At 43.9% G+C, this 20,920-nt stretch overlaps 1 protein-coding gene across 6 annotated transcripts in view; it reads left to right on the top strand.

Annotated features, from left to right (window-relative positions):
• Positions 1-20,920, top strand: part of PTPN13 (protein tyrosine phosphatase non-receptor type 13) — a 172,979-nt gene that overhangs the window by 146,412 nt on the left and 5,647 nt on the right. For 3 of the 6 annotated variants that reach the window (XM_081876584.1, XM_081876581.1, XM_081876586.1), the window contains 13 exons: positions 3,383-3,541; positions 5,303-5,474; positions 5,571-5,781; positions 6,608-6,678; positions 7,265-7,326; positions 8,325-8,436; positions 9,529-9,663; positions 11,373-11,455; positions 11,950-12,005; positions 13,211-13,314; positions 15,360-15,508; positions 16,961-17,051; positions 19,758-20,095. In XM_081876584.1, coding sequence (XP_081732710.1) covers positions 3,383-3,541; positions 5,303-5,474; positions 5,571-5,781; positions 6,608-6,678; positions 7,265-7,326; positions 8,325-8,436; positions 9,529-9,663; positions 11,373-11,455; positions 11,950-12,005; positions 13,211-13,314; positions 15,360-15,508; positions 16,961-17,051; positions 19,758-20,095 — 1,743 coding nt within the window. The remainder of the gene's footprint in view (positions 1-3,382; positions 3,542-5,302; positions 5,475-5,570; positions 5,782-6,607; positions 6,679-7,264; positions 7,327-8,324; positions 8,437-9,528; positions 9,664-11,372; positions 11,456-11,949; positions 12,006-13,210; positions 13,315-15,359; positions 15,509-16,960; positions 17,052-19,757; positions 20,096-20,920) is intronic. The other 3 variants (XM_081876583.1, XM_081876585.1, XM_081876582.1) reach the window with 2 other exon arrangements.

Raw genomic sequence — 20,920 nt, 5'->3', positions numbered from 1 at the left:
TAGGTTTTTCTTTTTTAATATATGCTCAATACCATTCCGTTTCTTCTTATCGTTCATCCCATTGATGTTCCAACTCCATAATTTTAGTGTCATTTTTTTTTTTTTTTTAAAGTGTTAACCACTAATTAGATTTGGGTTTAAGTTTAAGTTTTTAGCTAAAGCCTTTCTGTTTCTTCTTCTTCTTCCTCTTCTTCGTCTTCCTCCAACTTTCTTCTAATCTGTTCTTCCTCTTCTCCCAGCTCTGAGTCCTCCCTCTGTCTTGTTCCACCTTCAGCTCCTTTCAGTTCCTCCTCTCCTTGTTGAAGTTCTTTGTATCTTCTGGTAAACTTTCCTATTTCCTCTGGGCTTGTTAATCTTCTTTTGACTCCTTTATAGAAAAAAGAGACGCCCTCCGGAAATTCCCAGCGGAAATCTATCCTGTTTTTTTTAAGCAGTTGCACCAGTGGTTTATAAGATTCTCTCCGTTTCAAGAGTCTTATAGGTATATCTTTGAAAATAATTACGTAGTTCCCGTCAATGTACAGTCTCTTCTCTCTGTTCCTCTGTAGAATCAAATTTCTCATCTCTCTATCTTTAAATGTGATTAGGCAATCCCCAGGAAATCTCTTTACTTTACTTGACTTAATTTTCCTCCTGTAGGCGTTTTGTATTGTCTTTGCCACCTCCTCCTCCTCTAATTCCATCCATTGTGCTATCTCTTTTATTAGTCTTTCCTTTATATTTTCATTTTGTAGTTCCGGGATCTGTCTAAATCTTAAGTTCACTTCTCTTTGTTTTAATTCATTCATTGCGATAGAATCTTTTAATTCTTCCTGTGTTTTACTTAAATCTGCTATTTCATTTTTCATTTTTTCTTCTTCTCTTTTCATTTCTTTCATTTCCTGTTTAGTCTTTTTAAATCCCTCGTCTACTCTTTTCGCAACTTCTTTAATCTGTCCTTTAAGCTCGCTTACTGTCTCCTCGATTTTCTTGTCCATTTTTCCAATTTTGTTGTCTACCTGTTCTAATTTTGTCTCTAAATTTTTCTCACTTTGCTTTATTTCTGCAAACATCCTCAATATTTCTGTTCTAAATTCTGTTTCTTGTTTTGATGCTCTCCTATCTGTTGGGGTTCCCCCCTCCGTCCCTTTTTTTTGATTGTATGACATTATCACTGGTCTCTGAATAACAAATATTCCTCTAAACTATACCTGTCTAATATTCTTATCCTTACTGATTACAAATACATTTGACCACCAATGAGCATATATCGAATCTCAAACATCTGCCATCATATGCCAATAATAGAGAACATAACTGCTAATAGTAAAAGTCAAAAAGAAAACCAAATCAGAAAAGCCAGAGCGCGGGATAATACCTCCAGTTCCCCTCTATTTATAGTATTTGGTCTGTTATCTCTTGCCCCCCCCCCAATGTCAAGGCAAGTTGTATGATCGCTGATTCTTAAAAATAGTCAGTTTGTAGTCTTCTTGCCCCTATTCGGGCTAATCCAACCGGGGTCTTCTTGCCCCTATTCGGGCTAATCCAACCGGGGTCTTAATGACCGTGGACCTTCTTTATGGATTTATGAGTCCGTGCCAGTCCCAATAATGATGATAAAGAGCGATATGACGGCAGTACTTAAAGCTTCATATATAGTCCAAATTTAGATATCAATTTTAATATATTAACTGTTTTCAAGTTACCTATTCTTTACTAATAAACATTCGTATTCAGAGATATTAGTCCAGCAAGTAAAGTGAGTTTTCTGCAAAGCTATCGCTTTACCGGTAGTCCAAAAAAAAAAAAGAAAGTCCAGGAGAAACTCAGCTAGAAATTTCCTCAGTTATCAAATAAGGCAGTGCAGTGTTAAGCACCTACCTTCGTGATAGATGGTCTATTTTCGCCCCCAGGAGAGTTTCTTATTTAGCTTTCCGAAAAAAAAAAAAAAAGAAGAAGAAAAAAGTGGAAGAAGAGTGGGCACACAGCAAACATAAGGTAGTAGGGTGAGGTAGCCCCCCAAAGCTAGGGGTTATTTTATGATGTTTTATACCCCCAAAGTTAAACGTTTTTCCTTTTTTTAAAGCCACTTAGATATGGCGTCTGCAGCTCCGTTCCTTTTCTGCCTTCCTTTCCTCCGCAATTAATATGGCGTCGGAGAGTCTTCTCACTGTTTAACTTTTCCACAGGGTTCTAAACGTCGATCTTCTCTATATTTTCCGGGGTCTCCTACACTCTAGAGACTGGGTTCCCCTCTATCACGCCTCTTCTCTGCTCCCTCTTGACTCCCCCCTTTCCTTTAGAAAGAAAGGGTTTCTTTTTAAACTTTTAACTTATAAGTCCTGAGGGAGACGGAAACAGTAACCGCTAGCGGCAACTTACTTTCTCTTTAGGCTCTGCTCGCCGCGCTGCGTCTTTTTAAATGAAGTCAAAACCACCGCCGAACTCGAATTTCCCTCCTATCACTCGGAAACTTCCTTGTTGACCCACTCGTTATTAATATAAATATCTATTTTACGAGTCCGAGTTTCTTTATATCGAGAGCGGAGCGCTATCCCACGCAGGCTCGGGGCTTCGCTGAGTCGCCGTTGAAATCGCCGCTGTAATGGCTGCTCAACTGCCTACCGCTCGTTCCGTCGCACTCTTCACCTTTTTCCAAAGGTTACCTGACGACCGGACGAACGGCTGCTTGGCACTGCCGAGCACCTGGACCTCTGGACACCCACCAGAGGCTTAAACGGGAGGTTTTGGCGCCCTAAAAACCTCCTATTTTAGGCGAAACAGCTAGGGTTTCCTCCGCAGAAAGAACCCTCGCCTGCGAACGGTTCCGCGCTCCACCGGAAGTCCGAATACCATCCATTTTGTCTCAATTTGCATATTTCTAAACATTCTTTATGCTTAAAATACAGTGGTACCTGGGGTTAAATACTTAATTCGTTCCGGAGGTCCGTTCTTAACCAGAAACTGTTCTTAACCTGAAGCACCACTTTAGCTAATGGGGCCTCCTGCTGCCGCCGAGCCGCCGGAGCACGATTTCTGTTCTCATCCTGAAGCAAAGTTCTTAACCCGAGGTAATATTTATGGGTTAGCAGAGTCAGTAACCTGAAGCATATGTAACCTGAAGCGTATGTAACCTGAGGTACCACTGTATACTGTTTTTAAAATGTGGCAGAACATTTTTGAGCCAACAACTGCATTGCAAAATTCAGAGGAAAATCTAAGGGAGAGTTATGTTCTGATCTGCACGTTAGTCCAGGAGGTGCAAATTGGTTTGTTCACAGAAATTGCATTCCTCAAATACCACCACATAGATAGATAACACATGCAGATCTATGTAGCTGTGTATGTGTATTGTGTTGCTAGTTCTCAGTCTGATACGTGCTGAAAATGTGCTTCTTTCCAGGAGGTAGAGCTCCATGTTGTCCTGACTAAATCAGAGAAGGGTAGCCTTGGTTTCACTGTGACCAAAGGCAATGATAACGTTGGCTGTTACATCCATGACGTCGTTCAAGACCCTGCCAAAAGTGATGGGAGGTTACAACCCGGAGATCGACTGATCAAGGTGAGTTGGGATGAAGCAGAAGAAAAAGGACCGCTTGGTTTGTTTCCTGTTATGTTGCAAAACAAATCCACGAAGGGTCCAGAGGGTGGCAACACGAGAACAGTGGCTCCCCATTTGTGGAATACTCTCCCCAGGGAGACTCACCTGGCGCCTTCATTACATATCTTTAGGTGCCAGGCAAAAGCTTTCCTCTTGTTATTATGCTCTGTTTCTTTGAAGGGCATGGGACGCAGGTGGCACTGTGGGTTAAACCACAGAGCCTAGAACTTGCCAATCAGAAGGTCAGCGGTTTGAATCCCCGCGACGTGGTGAGCTCCCGTTGCTCGGTCCCTGCTCCTGCCCACCTAGCAGTTCGAAAGCATGTCAAAGTGCAAGTAGATAAATAGGTACCGCTCCGGCGGGAAGGTAAACGGTGTTTCTGTGCGCTGCTCTGGTTCGCCAGAAGCAGCTTAGTCATGCTGGCCACATGACCCAGAAGCTGTACGCCGACTCCCTCGGCCAATAAAGCGAGATGAGCGCTGCAACCCTAGAGTCGGTCACAACTGGACCTAATGGTCAGGGGTCCCTTTACCTTCTATCTTTGAAGGGCAGTATATAAATTGAATAAATAAATAAAATTAGAAGATAAAACTTGGGGGAAAGGCAAAACAGCAGCACTGAGGCTGTTGCTGCAGCAGACTAAAGATGTTTGCAGTGGGCTAAAGGATTTGCAGTGGCCGTGCATATAGCCTGGTCTGCTGGAGCAACATCTCAAACCTAAAAGTTTCCATGATAGCCTTGTTAGTTTATATTTAGCTACAGTGGCTGTCAGTGCAAGAACAGTTTACTTAACAATAGCTTGTGACGGCCGCATTGGTTGTGCACGTCCTTTCCAAGGGCGCATTGCTGGTTCCTTTCAAAAGTATTATTCTAACAAGCATTTAGACTTTCTCAAGGTGATTTGCCTCTATGCATTTTTTATGTTATCCTTCTGAGTGCTTGCTTTGATGTTGGTTTTTATTATGTATTATTTGGTGCCGTTACATACTATTTAGTGCCGTGCACCTTTTCTCTAATTTTGCTTCTTGCAAGTTCCTTTGAATGTGTTTTATGAGGAAAAAATGGGATATAAATTAACTGATTTTCACCGAGAAGATGCTAGTATCCTAATTCATACTGTTTGTAGTTCCCTCTTCCAAACTTCAGTCTTTGTATCTTGCAGTGTGTGTGTGTGTGTGAGAGAGAGAGAGAGAGAGATTATCTCACCTGCAGGGGTCCTTGTGCAAATCCCATGTGTTTTTGTAAACAGCTTTGATTCTACAATCAGTTGGTATATAAATTTTGTGAAATAAATAAATAAATAAATAAATAACATGTCTGCCCCCTCTCCCCCCCTCCCCAATCACCATGACAGTCATCTGAAGAAGTGTGCATGCACACAAAAGCTTATACCAAGAACAAATTTAGTTGGTCTCTAAGGTGCTACTGGACAATTTTTTTATATATTTCAACCATGACAGGCATTAATAATAATAATAATAATAATAATTTATTTATACCACGCCCATCTGGCTGGGTTTCCCCAGCCACTCTGGGCGGCTTCCAACTGAATATTAAAAACAATGACAGCATCAAACATTAAAAACTTCCCTAAACAATTGTCTCTTAAAAGTAAAATAATAGTGTCAGACAATCATTTCACTGTCTGGAAATGCTGCTTAGGTTGTTTAAATCATTGCCGCCTCTCAGATCTCTCTCTTTCTTTGATCTTCATCTTCACAGGTTAATGATACAGATGTCACTAACATGAGCCACACAGATGCTGTCAGTTTCCTCCGAGCTGCTCCAAAAACAGTCAGGCTGGTGCTTGGGCGTGTTTTGGAGTCGCCCAAGTTTCCCATGCTGCCACATCTACTGCCTGACATTACCTTGACATGCCATAAAGAAGAACTGGGTAATCCAAACTTTCATGGCATCTGCCCATCCGTCCTCTTTTGTTTTGCAAAAGCAAAATATGTATGGTGCTATTTCTTCTCCTTTTCCCCTCCAGGCATCTCCCTTGCAGGTGGTCACGACAGCCTTTATCAAGTGTTATACATTAGCGATATCGCTCCAAAATCTGCCGCAGCCGTAGAAGGGACTCTTCATGCCTTGGATGTCATCCATTACATTAATGGGATCAGCACCCAGGGCATGACTTTGAAAGAAGCAAAGAGGACGCTGGAGATGTCGCTTCCAACAGTGGTGTTGAAAGCAACAAGGTACTTCTTAGGAATGGCTAAATGCTGTACTGTTTATTTTCTTTATTCCTGCCTTCCTTCCATGATGCAGCTCAAGGTGGCCTACATGCAGTCTTCCTTCCAGGCACCTGACAAGAGCCCGGTCGGCTTAATTTCAGTAATGTACTGTAGATTCCAGCATATTAGGCAACTGGGCGTATAAGATGACCCCCCCCAAATTGGCAGCTGCCAATTTGGGGGGTCGATTTATATGCCCAGTCTTATACGCAGCAGCAGCAGTGGGCGGCAGGCTCCGCGCAAGGAGGAAGATGCCCGGCGAAGCTGCCCAGCGATGCTAAGCTGGCTTCTCTGGGCAGCTTCCTCCTGGCGTGGAGCCCACCATCCACTGCTGCTGCCCAGCAAACCCATTCCTAGCATATAAGATGACCCCCGACTTTTTGGAGGATTTTCCGGGGTTAAAAAGTCGTCTTATACGCCAGAATCTACGGTACATATATTTTGGGCTCAGATTAAGACATGCTGAGGCCTTAAACTGTGTCATGTTTCAGAGGCCCCATAACACAATGCCCCTTTTTTGTAGTGCTAAGAGAAAAGAGTAACGAAAATAAGAATAACCAAGTTTCATATTTGCATATGTTCCAGAACATAGGCAAGGATGCAGCTAAAAGCAAACCATCAATTAAAGCATGTATATTGAAAGTTTTGGTCAATCCAGCACAGAGATCACATGTGATCTCTTCCCAGTTAATAATGTGGTGAAGAATGGCACGTCTTGACTACAGACAGATTTCAGGTATATTTTGAACCGTTTGTACAAACTGTGCTTAAGAGTTTCTTATTTTCTCAGGGATGGCCATCCAGTGTTTCCAAGGTCCAAAGGCCCCGATAACTCATGTCCAAGGTCAATAAAGCATAATGGTAAGGGCATAAATGTATACAAGTTTTACAAGTTGATTTCCTATTGTGCTGTGCATAGTTTCTCAAAAGTGGCAACAAGAGAATGGGCCTTTTCTGTGGTGGCTCCCTTGACTGTGGAATGCTCTGCTCAGAGAGGCTCACCTGGCGCCATCATTACATGTCTTTAGGCACCAGGAAAAAACATTCCTCTTTACCCAAGCCTGTGGTTATTAAATAGTCTATGACTTGTGAAAATGTGGGGGAGAAGAGTGTTATTATGATGACTATTTTATTATTATTAGGCTGTCCATCAGTTTGCTTTCTATTTTTATTATGTTTTTATCATTGATGCTCCGTAATGCGTTTTTAATGATGTACACCGACCAGTGGGATCTTCTGATAAAGGATGGTATTTAAATTTAAATAAATAAATAAATAAATAAATAAATAAATAAAAGCAGCCGCAACAACAACAACAACCTCAAAATTACATTTAAGAAAGATAATAACTTTTAATCGCAAGATGGCTAAATTTCAAGTTATAATTTGATACCTATTGGTTTGTTGGAAAATAACAAATCATGCAATTTCTACACTCTTCTCATAGGTCATTTACTTGGAGACCCCTATGGCAAAGCAGAAATAGGACCTGAGGCATATGCACCAAAAGTAAGTAACTGAGAACAGTTACTCTCTCCCCTTGTTGCTGCAGCAGGAGGAATTGTGCCGCACAATGAAATGTTTGTGTTTTAAAGGGGAACAGCTTTGCGCAGGGCAAATTTACATCAGTGGTGATCTTGGCTGTTCACATGGTCTTCAGCTTGTCAACAGCTGAAGCTGGATCCAGCAGATTTCCTTCCTTTTGAAGAAAGCGTATTCTTCTGGCAGATGAAATCTGTTTCTGACAGAGGAAATTCCTTCTGCCAGTGGGAGAAAACCTTCCCACCCAGCATTTTTGACTGTTCAGTTATTAATGAATATTAAATACCCAGTATTTAAGCAGAAGTAGACATGAATCAGATAATACCATTTACTGGATTTTAAAAAATATTAGATTAGTCAAGTTTTGAAGTGCCTGGAAAAGTTTATTTAAAATTTGCATGTTTGATGATATCAGACTAGCCTCCTTCTTCTGTCTTTCTGTAAACCGATTCAATCAATTGTTTAGCGTTACCTAAAAGTGCAGCTTCCCTCATTTCCTTGTACCATCGCTGCTTTTGAATTCAGAGAGAAACCATAGTCGACTCTTAGGCCTGAACTTGGCAGGTTTTGCCTGCAAAGCAGAACTGGAAACCACTATCAAACCATGGTTCCCAATTCTGGTTTGTGGATATAGGCTATGGTTTGTACGAACCACAGTTTGCCTAGTTCAGATGTTAATAGCAAACCATTTTTAATTGGTCAGTCAGCAAGTAAGGGTGGGAAATGGAGCATGTGATTGGAGAAAGGTTCTTTCATGTAATGCCAAACCATGGTTTGGCGCTGTCTGAACCATGTCATACCTAGTTGGTTGATGACAAGGATTGAATCTGGGGCCTTCTGCGAGCTACACGTGTGCTCCAGCAGCGAGCTGTATACTTCCCTGAATCGTGGGGCCAAAACACCTAAATCCAAATTGCCAGCAATGCTTAAAGAGAAAACTGATTTATGATTCTTGGTTTTGTTAGGTTAATGGTGAAATGAACAACAGCCACTATCCAAAAGGGCCAGGGAATGTCACCGTATCTAAAGACGTTAGTAGTCAGGCCTCTGATTTTTCCAGCTACAGTAACAACTCAGGTAAGGATGACAGAGTGGGACAGTTTTGTGTCTCTTACAAAAGCTTTTTAGGAGTGCACTGAAACAGTAAAATGAATGAGGGTGCTGTGCCTAAGTATTCTAAGTTGTATTGTCCGGCTTCAGTATAATGTTCTTGAACAATAATGTTGTTAGAACTGTATATTTATTTGGATGCTATTCAATCAAGTCTTACTTAGCGTTGACCCGTTGAACTTACCGTATTTTTCGCTCCACGAGACACACTTTTTTCCTCTTAAAATCTAAGGGGAAATGTCTGTGCATCTTATGGAGCGAATGTGTGGTCCCTGGGGCTGGAGGGGGGGGGGAGCTGGGCTTCCCCCACCGCCAGCCCCACCAGCCCTGGGGAGGCTTCGCACGGCTATCCCTGGCTTTTGCAGGAGGTGGGAGAAGGGACAGAGCGCGGCTCTCACTTCCCTCACCTCCCGCAAAAGCCCCAAAGAGCCGCACTCCCTTTAAAGAGCTGTGTGGAGTGTGTGTGTGGCTCATGAAAGGGAGCACTGAGCAGAGCCTCGGATGCATACAGGCTCTGCTCAGCGCTCCCTTTAAATAATATTTTTTTCCTTGAATTACCCCCCCCCCCAAAAAAAAGTAGGTGTGCTTCATGGTCAGGTCCGCCTTATGCAGCGAAAAATGCAGTAATCAGTATGGCTGTTAAGTCCGTGATTTTCAATGGGTTTACCACCCAAAGTGCTGTCCGGGTGTTTTGCTGTGAAGAGGCCTCTTCCTCAAGGAGCTTTCGATATAGATTTCCAGATTACACCAGAGGAAGGGTGTGAGAAACATGGAGAAACAGAGACAAGGGTAAATTAGATGAACGCAAGCAATGGTAGCTGAGTAAACTTGCATAGATCACACAGTCCTATCATGATTTCCTTCTTTTCCGAGGAAGGGGAGGGGAGAGTGAATCCGCTTGCTTCTTTTTCAAGGATTACCTAGCACTGAGAAACAAAGAAGAGATTATCTAAAAATTGTATTGCCTTTCAGCAAGGGGAGCGGGGCTTTGCAACTCCACATGTTCCTCATTTTCTTCTCCCTGTCAGCAACAGCTATGTGACATTGTTTTATTTAAAGCAGAGGTGCAAGATGATGATTCTTACGATGTGGACGATCACAACGAAGTCATTCAGTACCTTTTAGATGTTGTAGATGAAGAAGCCCAGAACCTGCTAAACCGTAGTAACGCCGCATCTGGGAACCACCTGCCAGGTACAGTCAAATGAGCCATCGGTGAAAAAAATCCCACCAATAAGAGACCATTCCAGAGTTGATGTACTTCACAAGATTGAATTTTATTAGGCCTGCAACTCATTTCTTACTAGGTCGTCGCTGTCTGTGATGCAAATGCCTTGTTAGTGCTAATTCGGTCTGCACGCTCATTAACTTCCAGGGAAGCTTTCTCAGCCAGAAGTTGCTGATAAGCATTGCTTAACCGTTGGCAAAATCGTTGATCTTTAACAGTTGCAGAGTTCTGTCTGATGTAGTTTCAGGCTCAAAGTTGGAGGCTTCCATTTCAGGGTATCTTGGAAAATAAACACCGGTGTGTTGTGTATTTGAAATGTTTGTGTGAGTCTTGCTAAACCGCAACATTTTTTTTCCTTGAGAGAAGGGGCTTTTTGGTGGTGGTGCCTCAGTTGTGATGATGAGTCATGGACTGGCCAGATGCAGAGGACTGGTGGGAGGCACCAGCTGGGGAACCCCCAAGGAAACCCCCAGGGGAAGAAGGCTCGGAGCCAGGGGATTGGTGGTAGGACGATGATGAGGGAGAAGAGGGAGCAGGCTGGGAGGAAGAGGTTGTGGCGATCACATAGGGTCCCTGGACGTTTCACCATCTATTGATCCCTGTGCCACCACTTTATTTCTCGCTGCCACCACCCAGGCCCTACCTGGTACAATACTGAGTCCAGTCAGGGTTATATTGGAACATAAACTTTTGTTTATTTATTGCAGTTTAACAAGCGTGTGGTTTCATAAATGGTATTGGTCAATTACAATCATGGGGTGCCTATCCAGACCAATAACTTCAACTACCTGCTCTCACTCACTAAATCACCTCTCAGATAGTTACTTGTCTTCCTAGCTCCTAACTGTTCCTGACTCAACTTTATTTCGCTACACTAACTCAACCTACCCACAGACTCTATCCCAATTCACTCCCACTCCGACCAACCACCCAACGAACTCCCCTTCACACACACCCCCAGAGCTGGTTTTATAGTCCCTCTGACTCCACCCCCCTGGGTTCTGATTGGGTAACCTGTTTAACTATTTCACCTCCAGCACTCTCATATGTTAACGTCACATAGGTGTCAGAGTGCTCGTGTGTGTGTGCGCGCACACACACACACACACACACTCAGGCCAACATCTGGTGACAGCAAACAAGCAGAAAAACTAACGAAGCATAATGAAAGTATAAAAGGCTCAGAAATAGGAAAGTCAGAAATAGATCCCTTCACCAAAGTTGGTAGCTTATTTCCCTTCAAACGATTTGCTGAAGAAATAAGTGGTTCTTTTAGTGTCTGTGTTTCAGCTGCTGATAGTTGTTTCCTACCCTTAATTATTGTGCTTGGCAATACTATTCAGATAGCTAAGCATTTAAGGAGCAGCAGCTGGACCTTTTCAAAGTTAGCCTCATGGATGTAGTAAGGAATTCTTTTTTCTGGCAGGTCTCCTGTGTCTTTTATTAATTGTGTGGCAGGCAGATGTTCAACCGGGGGAAATCTCCAGCAGCCCCCTGCCCTCCCCCACAGCCCTAACCTTGTACATATTTTATGGGCTAATAGCCGCAAATAAATAAATAAAGGCTTGTTAAATAGTGGCACACACTTGCATTTAGTGAGTGATTAAAGCCTATCGGTCCTGATCATTTGTGTGTGTTTTTTTTCTTATTTTTTGACGCCATGTTTCTCTCCCAGTAGAGGCAAATGGGAAAGTTGCAGAAGAGAAATCAGAAGACACAGACTGTGATGGGTCATCATTGCCTGACGATTTCCCAGAGGTAAAATAAATATGGTAGCAGGATTTTTTTTATTAAAAAATTGCACTGGTTTTATATGTGTAATTGTTGTATATATGCAGCTATTTTTAATAGTTTTCACTTTTTTATTTTTGCTTTGTCTGTAATTGTTTTATTTGTTTTCATAATTGTATATTTTACCTCCCCCCGGGACCTTACGGTAAAGGGCAGCTTCAAAAAGAAAATATAAATGATTAAAATTGTGCAACCTAATCTGCTGATATGTGACTGAAAGCCATCCAAAATATTGACTGTCTGGCAATTCGCATAGTATTATCAGCGTCTTTTTGTCAGCACAAAATGGTGGCTGTAGGCAGCAAAAAGAGGGAGGTGACACTATTCTATGTTCTCCCGTTGCAAAGAAAAGAACTGAATAGAATAAGGCACAGATTTTTTTGCATAAAAGTTTTCTACCTTGCTAGTTCCCTGCTATGTAATTATAATTTATTTTACAAATGTTCTGTTTTTCTCCTTAGCCACCCCAAATAAATGGCTGTGAAGAGTATTGTAATAACAAAAGGATTTCTGAAAGGTGAGGTTTTTTAAAAAATGGAGATATACACAAGGCCAGTCCTCCTTAATTTGGCTCATATTTACTGGTTTTGATAGCTCAAAAAATTGAAATACAAATACCGTGTGATAATATAGTCTTAGCCACACTTAGTGATATACTTGAAATGGGTGTTTCTTGCTGTTGCATGGAACCCAACAGCTTGGGCTCCATCTACACTGTGCATTTAAAGCAGCATCATACCACTTTATAAACAGGCGTGACATCCCCCAAAGGGTCATGGGAACTGTAGTTAGTTAAGGTTTCCGAAAGGTTTTAGGTAAAGGTAAAGGGACCCCTGACCGTTAGGTCCAGTCGTGGCCGACTCTGGGGTTGCGGCCCTCATCTCGCTTTACTGGCCAAGGGAGCCGGCGTACAGCTTCTGGGTCATGTGGCCAGCATGACTAAGCCGCTTCTGGCGAACCAGAGCAGCACATAGAAACACCGTTTACCTCCCTGCCAGAATGGTACCTATTTATCTACTTGCAGTTTGACATGCTTTCGAACTGCTAGGTTGGCAGGAGCAGGGACCGAGCAACGGGAGCTCACCACGTCGCGGGGATTCGAACCGCCGACCTTCTGATCGGCAAGTCCTAGGCTCTGTGGTTTAACCCACAGTGCCACCCGCATCCCTTTTTCTGAAAGGTGTTAGGAGAACCCTATTCCCCTCAGAGAGCTACAGTTCTCAGTGATTTAATGATCAGTTCCTCTCCCCAGGAAACTCTGGAAATTTTAGCACTGTGTGGGGATAGAGAGGTCTTCTAACAACTCTCAGAAGAAGCCTTAACAAGCTGCAGTTCCCAGAATTCTTTGTGGGAAGCCACCCAGTGTATCGTGCTGGTGGGGCCGGATATAATGGGCATATGTTTCCATGTTCCATTCCATATTTCATGTGGCATGCCGTTAAGGTCAGGCTTCCTTTGCCTTCTGCAGATTATGCTTCATTTTCTGTGCCCTCGTAGAATGTCGAATAAGATGGCCATAAAAACGCAAATGGAAACTACCTTCCTCACATGAATCATACTAAGAATTGGCATATATAATCTAATTAAGTTGGTAATTCCTACTTTCATTTGAACTTCCATTGCTTGGAACGTTTTGTTTCTCAAGATAATTTTTTGTCCCTTGTGGTGGGGGAATGCGGACACAGTTTTGGGTCTTTTTAAGGAAATGTTTGTATTTTTAAGATTACCCCAGCGGCCTCTGGTGGGTCAGGGAGACGACGATGAGATTACCTGGGGAAGTGACGAGTTACCGATTGAATCAATAAACCAGCATCAGTCTGTTAAAGGTAAGCAATCAAAGAGAGAGGGGCCAATTCGCAATATTTTTGGTCTTCTGCAGATTACCTGTTTATTCAGTATTCATTCTGATTTGCTTCCACATAGTTTATACAGAGGTTAGATTTTGTCCCATCTTTATTAAACAATTGTTCTGACTCTTATACGGGGCGGTTATAGAACAGCGATGTCCTTGCTGGGTGCTTAAGTCTTTCTGTCAATCATTCAGTCACCCCACACTTATCCTATCACTTCCCTAATCACAAAGACCTGGCTTTCTTTAAAAAGTGGGTGGTTGTTATTATGATGATTAATTAAATTTGTATACCACAATTCCTCTGAAGATCACAGGGTGGTTCGCAACATAAAAATACAAAATGAGAACATAAAGTACATAATAAAACAACAACAAACCAATAACCTGCCCCCCTTCCCACAAACACATTTAAAAGGCCATGGAATGTTCAATCAGCAGAAGGCCTAGTTATAGAAAAACATTTTCGCTTGGCAACAGGCAGGCTTCCTTAGGGAGAGCATTCCACAAATAGGGAGCCACCACAGAAAAGGCAGGGGACGTGGGTGGTGCTGTGGTCTAAACCACAGAGCCTAGGGCTTGCCGATCAGAAGGTCGGTGGTTCAAATCCCTGTGACGGGGTGAGCTCCCGTTGCTCGGTCCCTGCTCCTGCCAACCTAGCAGTACGAAAGCATGTCAAAGTGCAAGTAGATAAATAGGTACCGCTCCGGCGGGAAGATAAATGGCGTTTCTGTGCACAGCTCTGGTTCGCCAGAAGCAGCATAGTCATGCTGGCCACATGACCCGGAAGCTGTATGCCAGCTCCCTCAGCCAGTAAAGCGAGATGAGCGTCGCAACCCCAGCGTCATCCGCGACTGGACCTAACGGTCAGGGGTCCCTTTACTTTTACCTAAAACCTTTTACTTTCACCTTACAGAAAAGGTCCGTTCTCATGTTGACACCCTCCAGACCTCTTGTGGAGGAGGAACACAAAGAAAGGCCTCACATGATGACCACAGTGTCTGGGATGGTTCATATGGGGAGAGGCGGTCCTGAGCTGTTTAAGGCTTTATAGGTCAAAACTAGCACTTTGAATTGGGCCCAGAAACTGATTGGCAGCCAGTGCAGTAGGCCAGGATTGTGTTACATACTCAACACATCTTACTCCGGAGAGCAACTCTGGCTGCTGAATCTCTGCACCTGCTGAAGTTTCCAAACTGTCTTTCAAGGCAGCCCCACATATAATATGTTGCAGTAATCTAACCGCTAATCTCCCAGGCCTTTGACTAATTAAACAATCTATAGCCTTTTAAACTGGGAGGGGTTATTGTTTTTGTTTGTTATCATGGTATGCATTTTTGGTTTTTTTTATATTGCGAACCGCGCTGTGACCTTCGGATGAAGGGGCAGTATAGAAATTTAATAAATAATAATAATAAATAAAATACATAGAATACCCCCAAAGAATCCTGGAAACTGGAGCTCAGCTCCCACAGCACTCTTCGCAAACACAGTTCTTGGGAACCTTTGGGGTAAAACATGTGATTTTAAAACACAATGTGCTTGTCTCTTCAAGAACTGCCCCTCAACCACTTGGCACCAATGTTTGAGCTGTAAAACTACGGCTTACAAACCAATCTACCTTGTCTGCAAAACGCAGCGAATTTGCCTGGCATAAAGGGTCTGCACTGCACTCATTGTGCAAGGAGCACTAACAATGCAGATGGTTATTTATTAGTTTCTGTTAAATTTGAGCCGACGTTCACAAAAATCTGAGAAAAGCGCTGTCGGTGGCAACCTTTGAAGCACCAAGCATGGAGGGATAATGAGAAACGGGGGGTTGTTTACCACCCCCAAGTTATTTACGGGGAGCCTTTACAAAAGCAATAATCATGATATGTTTTCATCAGCCGCTGACAACTTGAAAGTGGCACGTGCTGCCAGGCAGGCAACTGCTGCTATATTTCATGGGGTGGCAGCATAAGACTGGATTTGGGTGGATTTTTATAGGCGCTCATAAATCCCATCTCCTTCCCATGCCAGATTGCCCTTTAGTCACCGACGAAGAGCTTGCTGCACTTCCGATTGTCCAAGTCCTTCCTTCGGGCAAATATACAGGGTCCAAATTGAAGTCAACTATCCGGATGCTGCGAGGCCTATTGGAACAAGGCGTCCCTTCAAAAGAGATTGAGGTGAGTGTACACTCTCTTGCGCTGTGGACACAATCCTAAGACTTGGAAGGGACCCAAAGGGTTCTCAAGTCCAACCCCCTGCAAGGCAAGAATCTCAACTAAAGCATCCATGACAGATGGCCACCCAACCTCTGCTTGGAACCCTCCTGTTCAGGAGAACCCACAACCTCCCTGGGGAGACTACCCCACTGTCAAACAGCTCTTAGCGTCAGAAAGTTCTTCCTGAGGTTTAGGAGGAATTGCCTTCCTTGTAACTTGAAGCCATTGGTTCCGGCTTTCTCCATCTTCAATGTGACAGGCCCTGAGGGACGGCTGTCATGTCTCTTCTCGGAATATGAGAGGAGATAACATGGGAATGCAAACAGGTCTGCTTCACTCACCTCTGATTCTCAGTGGACATTTCCCCTCTGAAAACTCAGGTCATAGAATAGAATAGAATCATAGAGTTGGAAGAGACCACAAGGGCCATCGAGTCCAACCCGCTGCCAAGCAGGAAACACCATCAGAGCACTCCTGACATATGGTTGTCAAGCCTCTGCTTAAAGACCTCCAAAGAAGGAGACTCCACCACACTCCTTGGCAGCAAATTCCACTGTCGAACAGCTCTTACTAATGTTTAGGTGGAATCTTTTTTCTTGTAGTTTGGAACCATTGCTCCGTGTCTGCTTCTCTGGAGCAGCAGAAAACAACCTTTCTCCCTCCTCTATGTGACATCCTTTTATATATTTGAACATGGCTATCATATCACCCCTTAACCTCCTCTTCTCCAGGCTAAACATGCCCAGCTCCCTTAGCTGTTCCTCATAAGGCATCATTTCCAGGCCTTTGACCATTTTGGTTGCCCTCCTCTGGACACGTTCCAGTTTGTCAGTGTCCTTCTTGAACTGTGGTGCCCAGAACTGGACACAGTACTCCAGGTGAGGTCTGACCAGAGCAGAATACAGTGGCACTATTACTTCCCTTGATCTAGATGCTATACTCCTATTGATGCAGCCCAGAATTGCATTGGCTTTTTTAGCTGCCGTGTCACACTGTTGGCTCATGTCAAGTTTGTGGTCAACCAAGACTCCTAGATCCTTTTCACATGTACTGCTCTCAAGCCAGGTGTCACCCATCTTGTATTTGTGCCTCTCATTTTTTTTTTGCCCAAGTGCAATACTTTATATTTCTCCCTATTAAAATTTATCTTGTTTGTTTTGGCCCAGTTCTCTAATCTGTCAAGGTCGTTTTGAAGTGTGATCCTGTCCTCTGGGGTGTTAGCCACCCCTCCCAGGTCCTTTGCTTTTGTTTTATTCCCCTACATTCTTACATGTTTTCTTACACGCACACCATAAAAACTAATCTGCTTACACATACTTTAAGCCTGGTTCAGTCTGGTGTTGTTGTTTTTCTAAAAAAATTCATTTACATGTATTGTTAAATGATGTTAGTCAACTAGACGTCTCATTACAGAATCTTCAAGACCTAAAGCCCTTGGATCAGTGTTTGGTGGGCCAAACCAAGGAAAACAGGAAGAAGAATAGATATAAGAACATACTGCCTTGTAAGTCCTGATTTCCAAAAGGCCATTTGTAGTTTAATTTGTCTCTTTATCCTTTCCTGAAGGGTTTCCCTCAGCTTGGTAACTGCGCATGAATTCTCTGTGCTAGGAGATAATCTGTATTGATTGTTTCAATAGAGGTGCGATGGATGTTCCCCAAGGTGGGATTTGGTGAATTGAGGATGAAGGGGAAAGCGAATGAGTAGGGTGGCTCCTTTGCGGCATGTGGACCTTGGATCAGTGGCAGGCATGCCAAAATGGTTATCCAACCAGCTAAAACACGGTACACCAGCCCTGCATAAGTAGTAGCCCACCTGACACTTGATAAATATCTTGTTTCACTTCCTGCTTGGGGTTTGGTACCCTTTCTCTCCCCCCGCTTTTTCTCATCCATAGAGGATGGTGGCTTAGTGGGTCACAATCTGCTTGGTTACTTTCAAGAGCCGTAGTTTGATATCAGCTGGGATGTTGGGGGGATATTTTGAATTAAGAAAGCTTCTTTAGGGCTGGAGAAGTGCCAAATTGGAAAGCTGCGTTTAAGCACCAAGACAACAATTCTGTGGGACGTACCAAGGCAGCTACATGAACGAGAAATATTGCTGCCCTCATTATATCCAGTTTGCCCCTGGGGTGCAAGCCCTGCGTGCCTACTATTAGGTGTTTAGGTGGTAACGGCATTCTGTTTGACACCGTAAGTGCCAAGTAAACTCTCTTGAGACTAAACAAAACAAATTCCTTCCAGTAGCACCTTAAAGACCAACTAAGTCAGTTCTTGGTATGAGCTTTCGTGTGCATGCACACTTCTTCAGATACACATGCACACGAAAGCTCATAGCATGCACACGAAAGCTCATACCAAGAACTGACTTAGTTGGTCTTTAAGGTGCTACTGGAAGGAATTTGTTTTGTTTTGACTATGGCAGACCAACACGGCTACCTATCTGTCTCTTGAGACTGAATCCCATGCAGTCTATTTCCTGAGAGCAGTTAATATGTGCCACTATATTCAGATATATTTAAAAGATCTCACTTGAGCCAATGCCCCCTTTAAGAAAAGGACTCCCAAAGAAAACATAAGGCTAGGTCACTGTGACACATGCATGGACTGTACAGCAAATAATTTAGTATCCTGTCCTGGTTACTAACCTTTACCCAGTGTCCGTTCTGCTTGGGCAGAGTTTACACACTATCTCACTGTTCTCTTGCTCACCCTCTATATTCATTTCCCAAGAGATACTTAATGGGAAAGGCAAGTTCCAGAAATGCAGAGCTCCATCAAATTTCCCAATAGAAAACAGTACGGTGTTATAGATTGCAGTATATTGAGATGTTTATTTTCCGGGATGTGATTCCTACTTGTATGAAGTGGTGTTAGGATCATTGCCCCCTTATGCACGAAAAGTATGAAAATCCTCATCAAAATAACGAGCTTCAGATTCAAGAGATCCAAGATCTGAAGCCACCTCCAAAGGAAGGTTCTTGAAGTTCTTCCTGAAGGACTATAGCCTCAAGTTACTAACAAGGAACTGCAGAGGTGTACTTGAAAAATGTTGGTTTTTCTGCATGTGGTGTATTTGGCTGGGGCCAAGCCAACAGGGGCTGGTACTCTCTATCATGCCCCACTTGAGAGCTTCTCAGGGCTGTCCAGTTAGCTATTGCTAGAGACAAGAGTGCAGGATTCAGTAAAGCTGACCTTTGGCTTGACCTTGCAAGCCATTTCTTACATCGTTCTTCCCCATTTTCTCAATGCACTTTATTCTGACTCGCATCTAGGAAGCAGCTTCTGAACTGACAGAGAAGAGGAGGAAGCAGGTGTGTGGATCTGACTTGAGTGTGCAGTTTTCATGCATGTAAATGTCCCAAGGGGGGAGAACATTGCTATTAAGTGACCTCTCTCCATATTTGGAGTTCGAGCCCTCACTGCTGAGGAGATGCACATGCCTTTTGGACTACACTAGGAAGGAACTTGCACACCTGCTTTCCCACATTTTTTAGCATGGCGTCCACAGCTGTGCTAAGGCATTTTGAAGAAGCTATGAAATAATGTGATTTCGTGTTGTTGTGTTTGAGGTTATGCTGTGAGTCTTTGGCATAGCTCACTAGTCTCTGTACTGTAACTAAGCCTATGTATATGTAACTGAAATAATTATTCTTCCCATGTTTACACCTCCCTCCCCTGTTGTGTCCCCCCCCCCCCGTGTCAAATTAAAGATTGTAGACTCTTGCGGACAGAGTCCTATCCCGTTGAACTTCCTAAAACTTCATGCAAATAGATGTCGTAAAGGTAAAGGGACCCCTGACCATTAGGTCCAGTCATGACCGACTCTGGGGTTGCGGCGCTCATCTCGCTTTAATGGCCGAGGGAGCCGGTGTACAGTCATGGGGTCAGCATGACTAAGCCGCTTCTGGTGAACCAGAGCAGCACACGGAAACGCCGTTTACCTTCCTGCCGGAGCGGTACCTATTTATCTACTTGCACTTTGTCGCGCTTTCGAACTGCTAGGTTAGCAGAAGCAGGGACTGAGCAACGGGAGCTCACCCCGTCGTGGGGATTCGAACCGTTGACCATCTGATCAGCAAGTCCTAGGCTCTGTGGTTTAGCCCCCAGCGCCACCCATGTCTCCTAATAGATGTCATAGCAGCAGCAATAAGAGCAGCGGTGATAAAACACCTTTTAAATTCCTGGTTCTTCTGTTTTTGGAATTGCAGATGACACCACAAGGGTACCCCTGGGGGCCGAAGGTGGCTACATCAATGCCAGTTTTATCCGGATGCTGGTGGGGAGTAAGGAATATGTTTACATTGCTTGCCAAGGACCCCTCCCCACCACTGTGGCGGACTTCTGGCAAATGGCTTGGGAGCAGAACTGCACTCTCGTCGCCATGATGACCCAGGAAATAGAAGGCGAAAAGGTCAAATGTCAAAGGTACTGGCCCGACATCCTTGGAAAAACCACGATGATCAGCGATAAGCTCCGTCTCGCTCTGGTGAGGCTGCAACAGCTTAAAGGCTTTGTCATTCGAGTTATGGAGCTAGAGGATATTCAGGTAAGGGATCAGGGTGTCACACTTTGCAGAATGGCTTTGTGGGAGAGGGGAGCTGAGAAGTGTGCCAGGTGCAGATTTGCTGTTTCGGTTTTTTCCTAGTATTATTTATTGAACGTGTTAGTTGCGTGTCACCCAAAGGTCTCCACAGCAAAGAAAACATATACTACATAATACCACGAGGGAAAGGGAATATAATAAGTTACCGTACTTTTCGCACCATAACACTCAGTTTTTTCCCCCCTAAAAGGTAAAGGGAAATGTGTGTGCGCGTTATGGAGCGAATGCAGGCGGGAGGAGCCGCTCTTGCTGGCTGTTCGGCAGCCTCTCTTCCTCCGCTTGGCTCGCTGGGAAGCCGGCAACAGCTGAGCAACAGCTGAGTGTCGGGAGACAGCCTCTCTTCCTCCTGTCTGCCTGCTCTATGGCTTTTTAGCGAGGTGGGAGAAGGGAGGCAGCTCGGAAGCCGGCAAGAGCTGCGTGCAGCGTGTAAAAGCCAAGGTGGGGAAAGGGAGACAGCCTCTCTTTCTCCTGTCTGCCTGCTCTATGGCTCTCCCTTACACAAATGTAAGCGGCTCTTACTCTGCTTTCTTTACAATGAGCCAGAAGGAGGGACAAAGAGGGCATCCCCTTCCGTCCCTCCCCCAGCACCTCACCGGTAAATTCAAACAAAGCGGCTTACAAGGCTCGTGTCCCTGAGTCTCCTCCTCCTCTTTTTGCTCTGAGGCAAGGCAGCTGCACAAATGTGAGTTCCCCCTTTCTCTTCCTTCCCTCCCTCCCTCTTCCAACTTCAAAAAATATTGGGGGGCAGCCAGGTAAGCCCAACCTCAC

This window comes from Podarcis erhardii, assembly GCF_964252035.2.
Source record: "Podarcis erhardii genome assembly, chromosome: 9".
NCBI lineage: Eukaryota > Metazoa > Chordata > Lepidosauria > Squamata > Lacertidae > Podarcis > Podarcis erhardii.
Note: the sequence above shows the minus strand (reverse complement) of the source record. Positions and strands in the feature narration are given on the sequence as shown.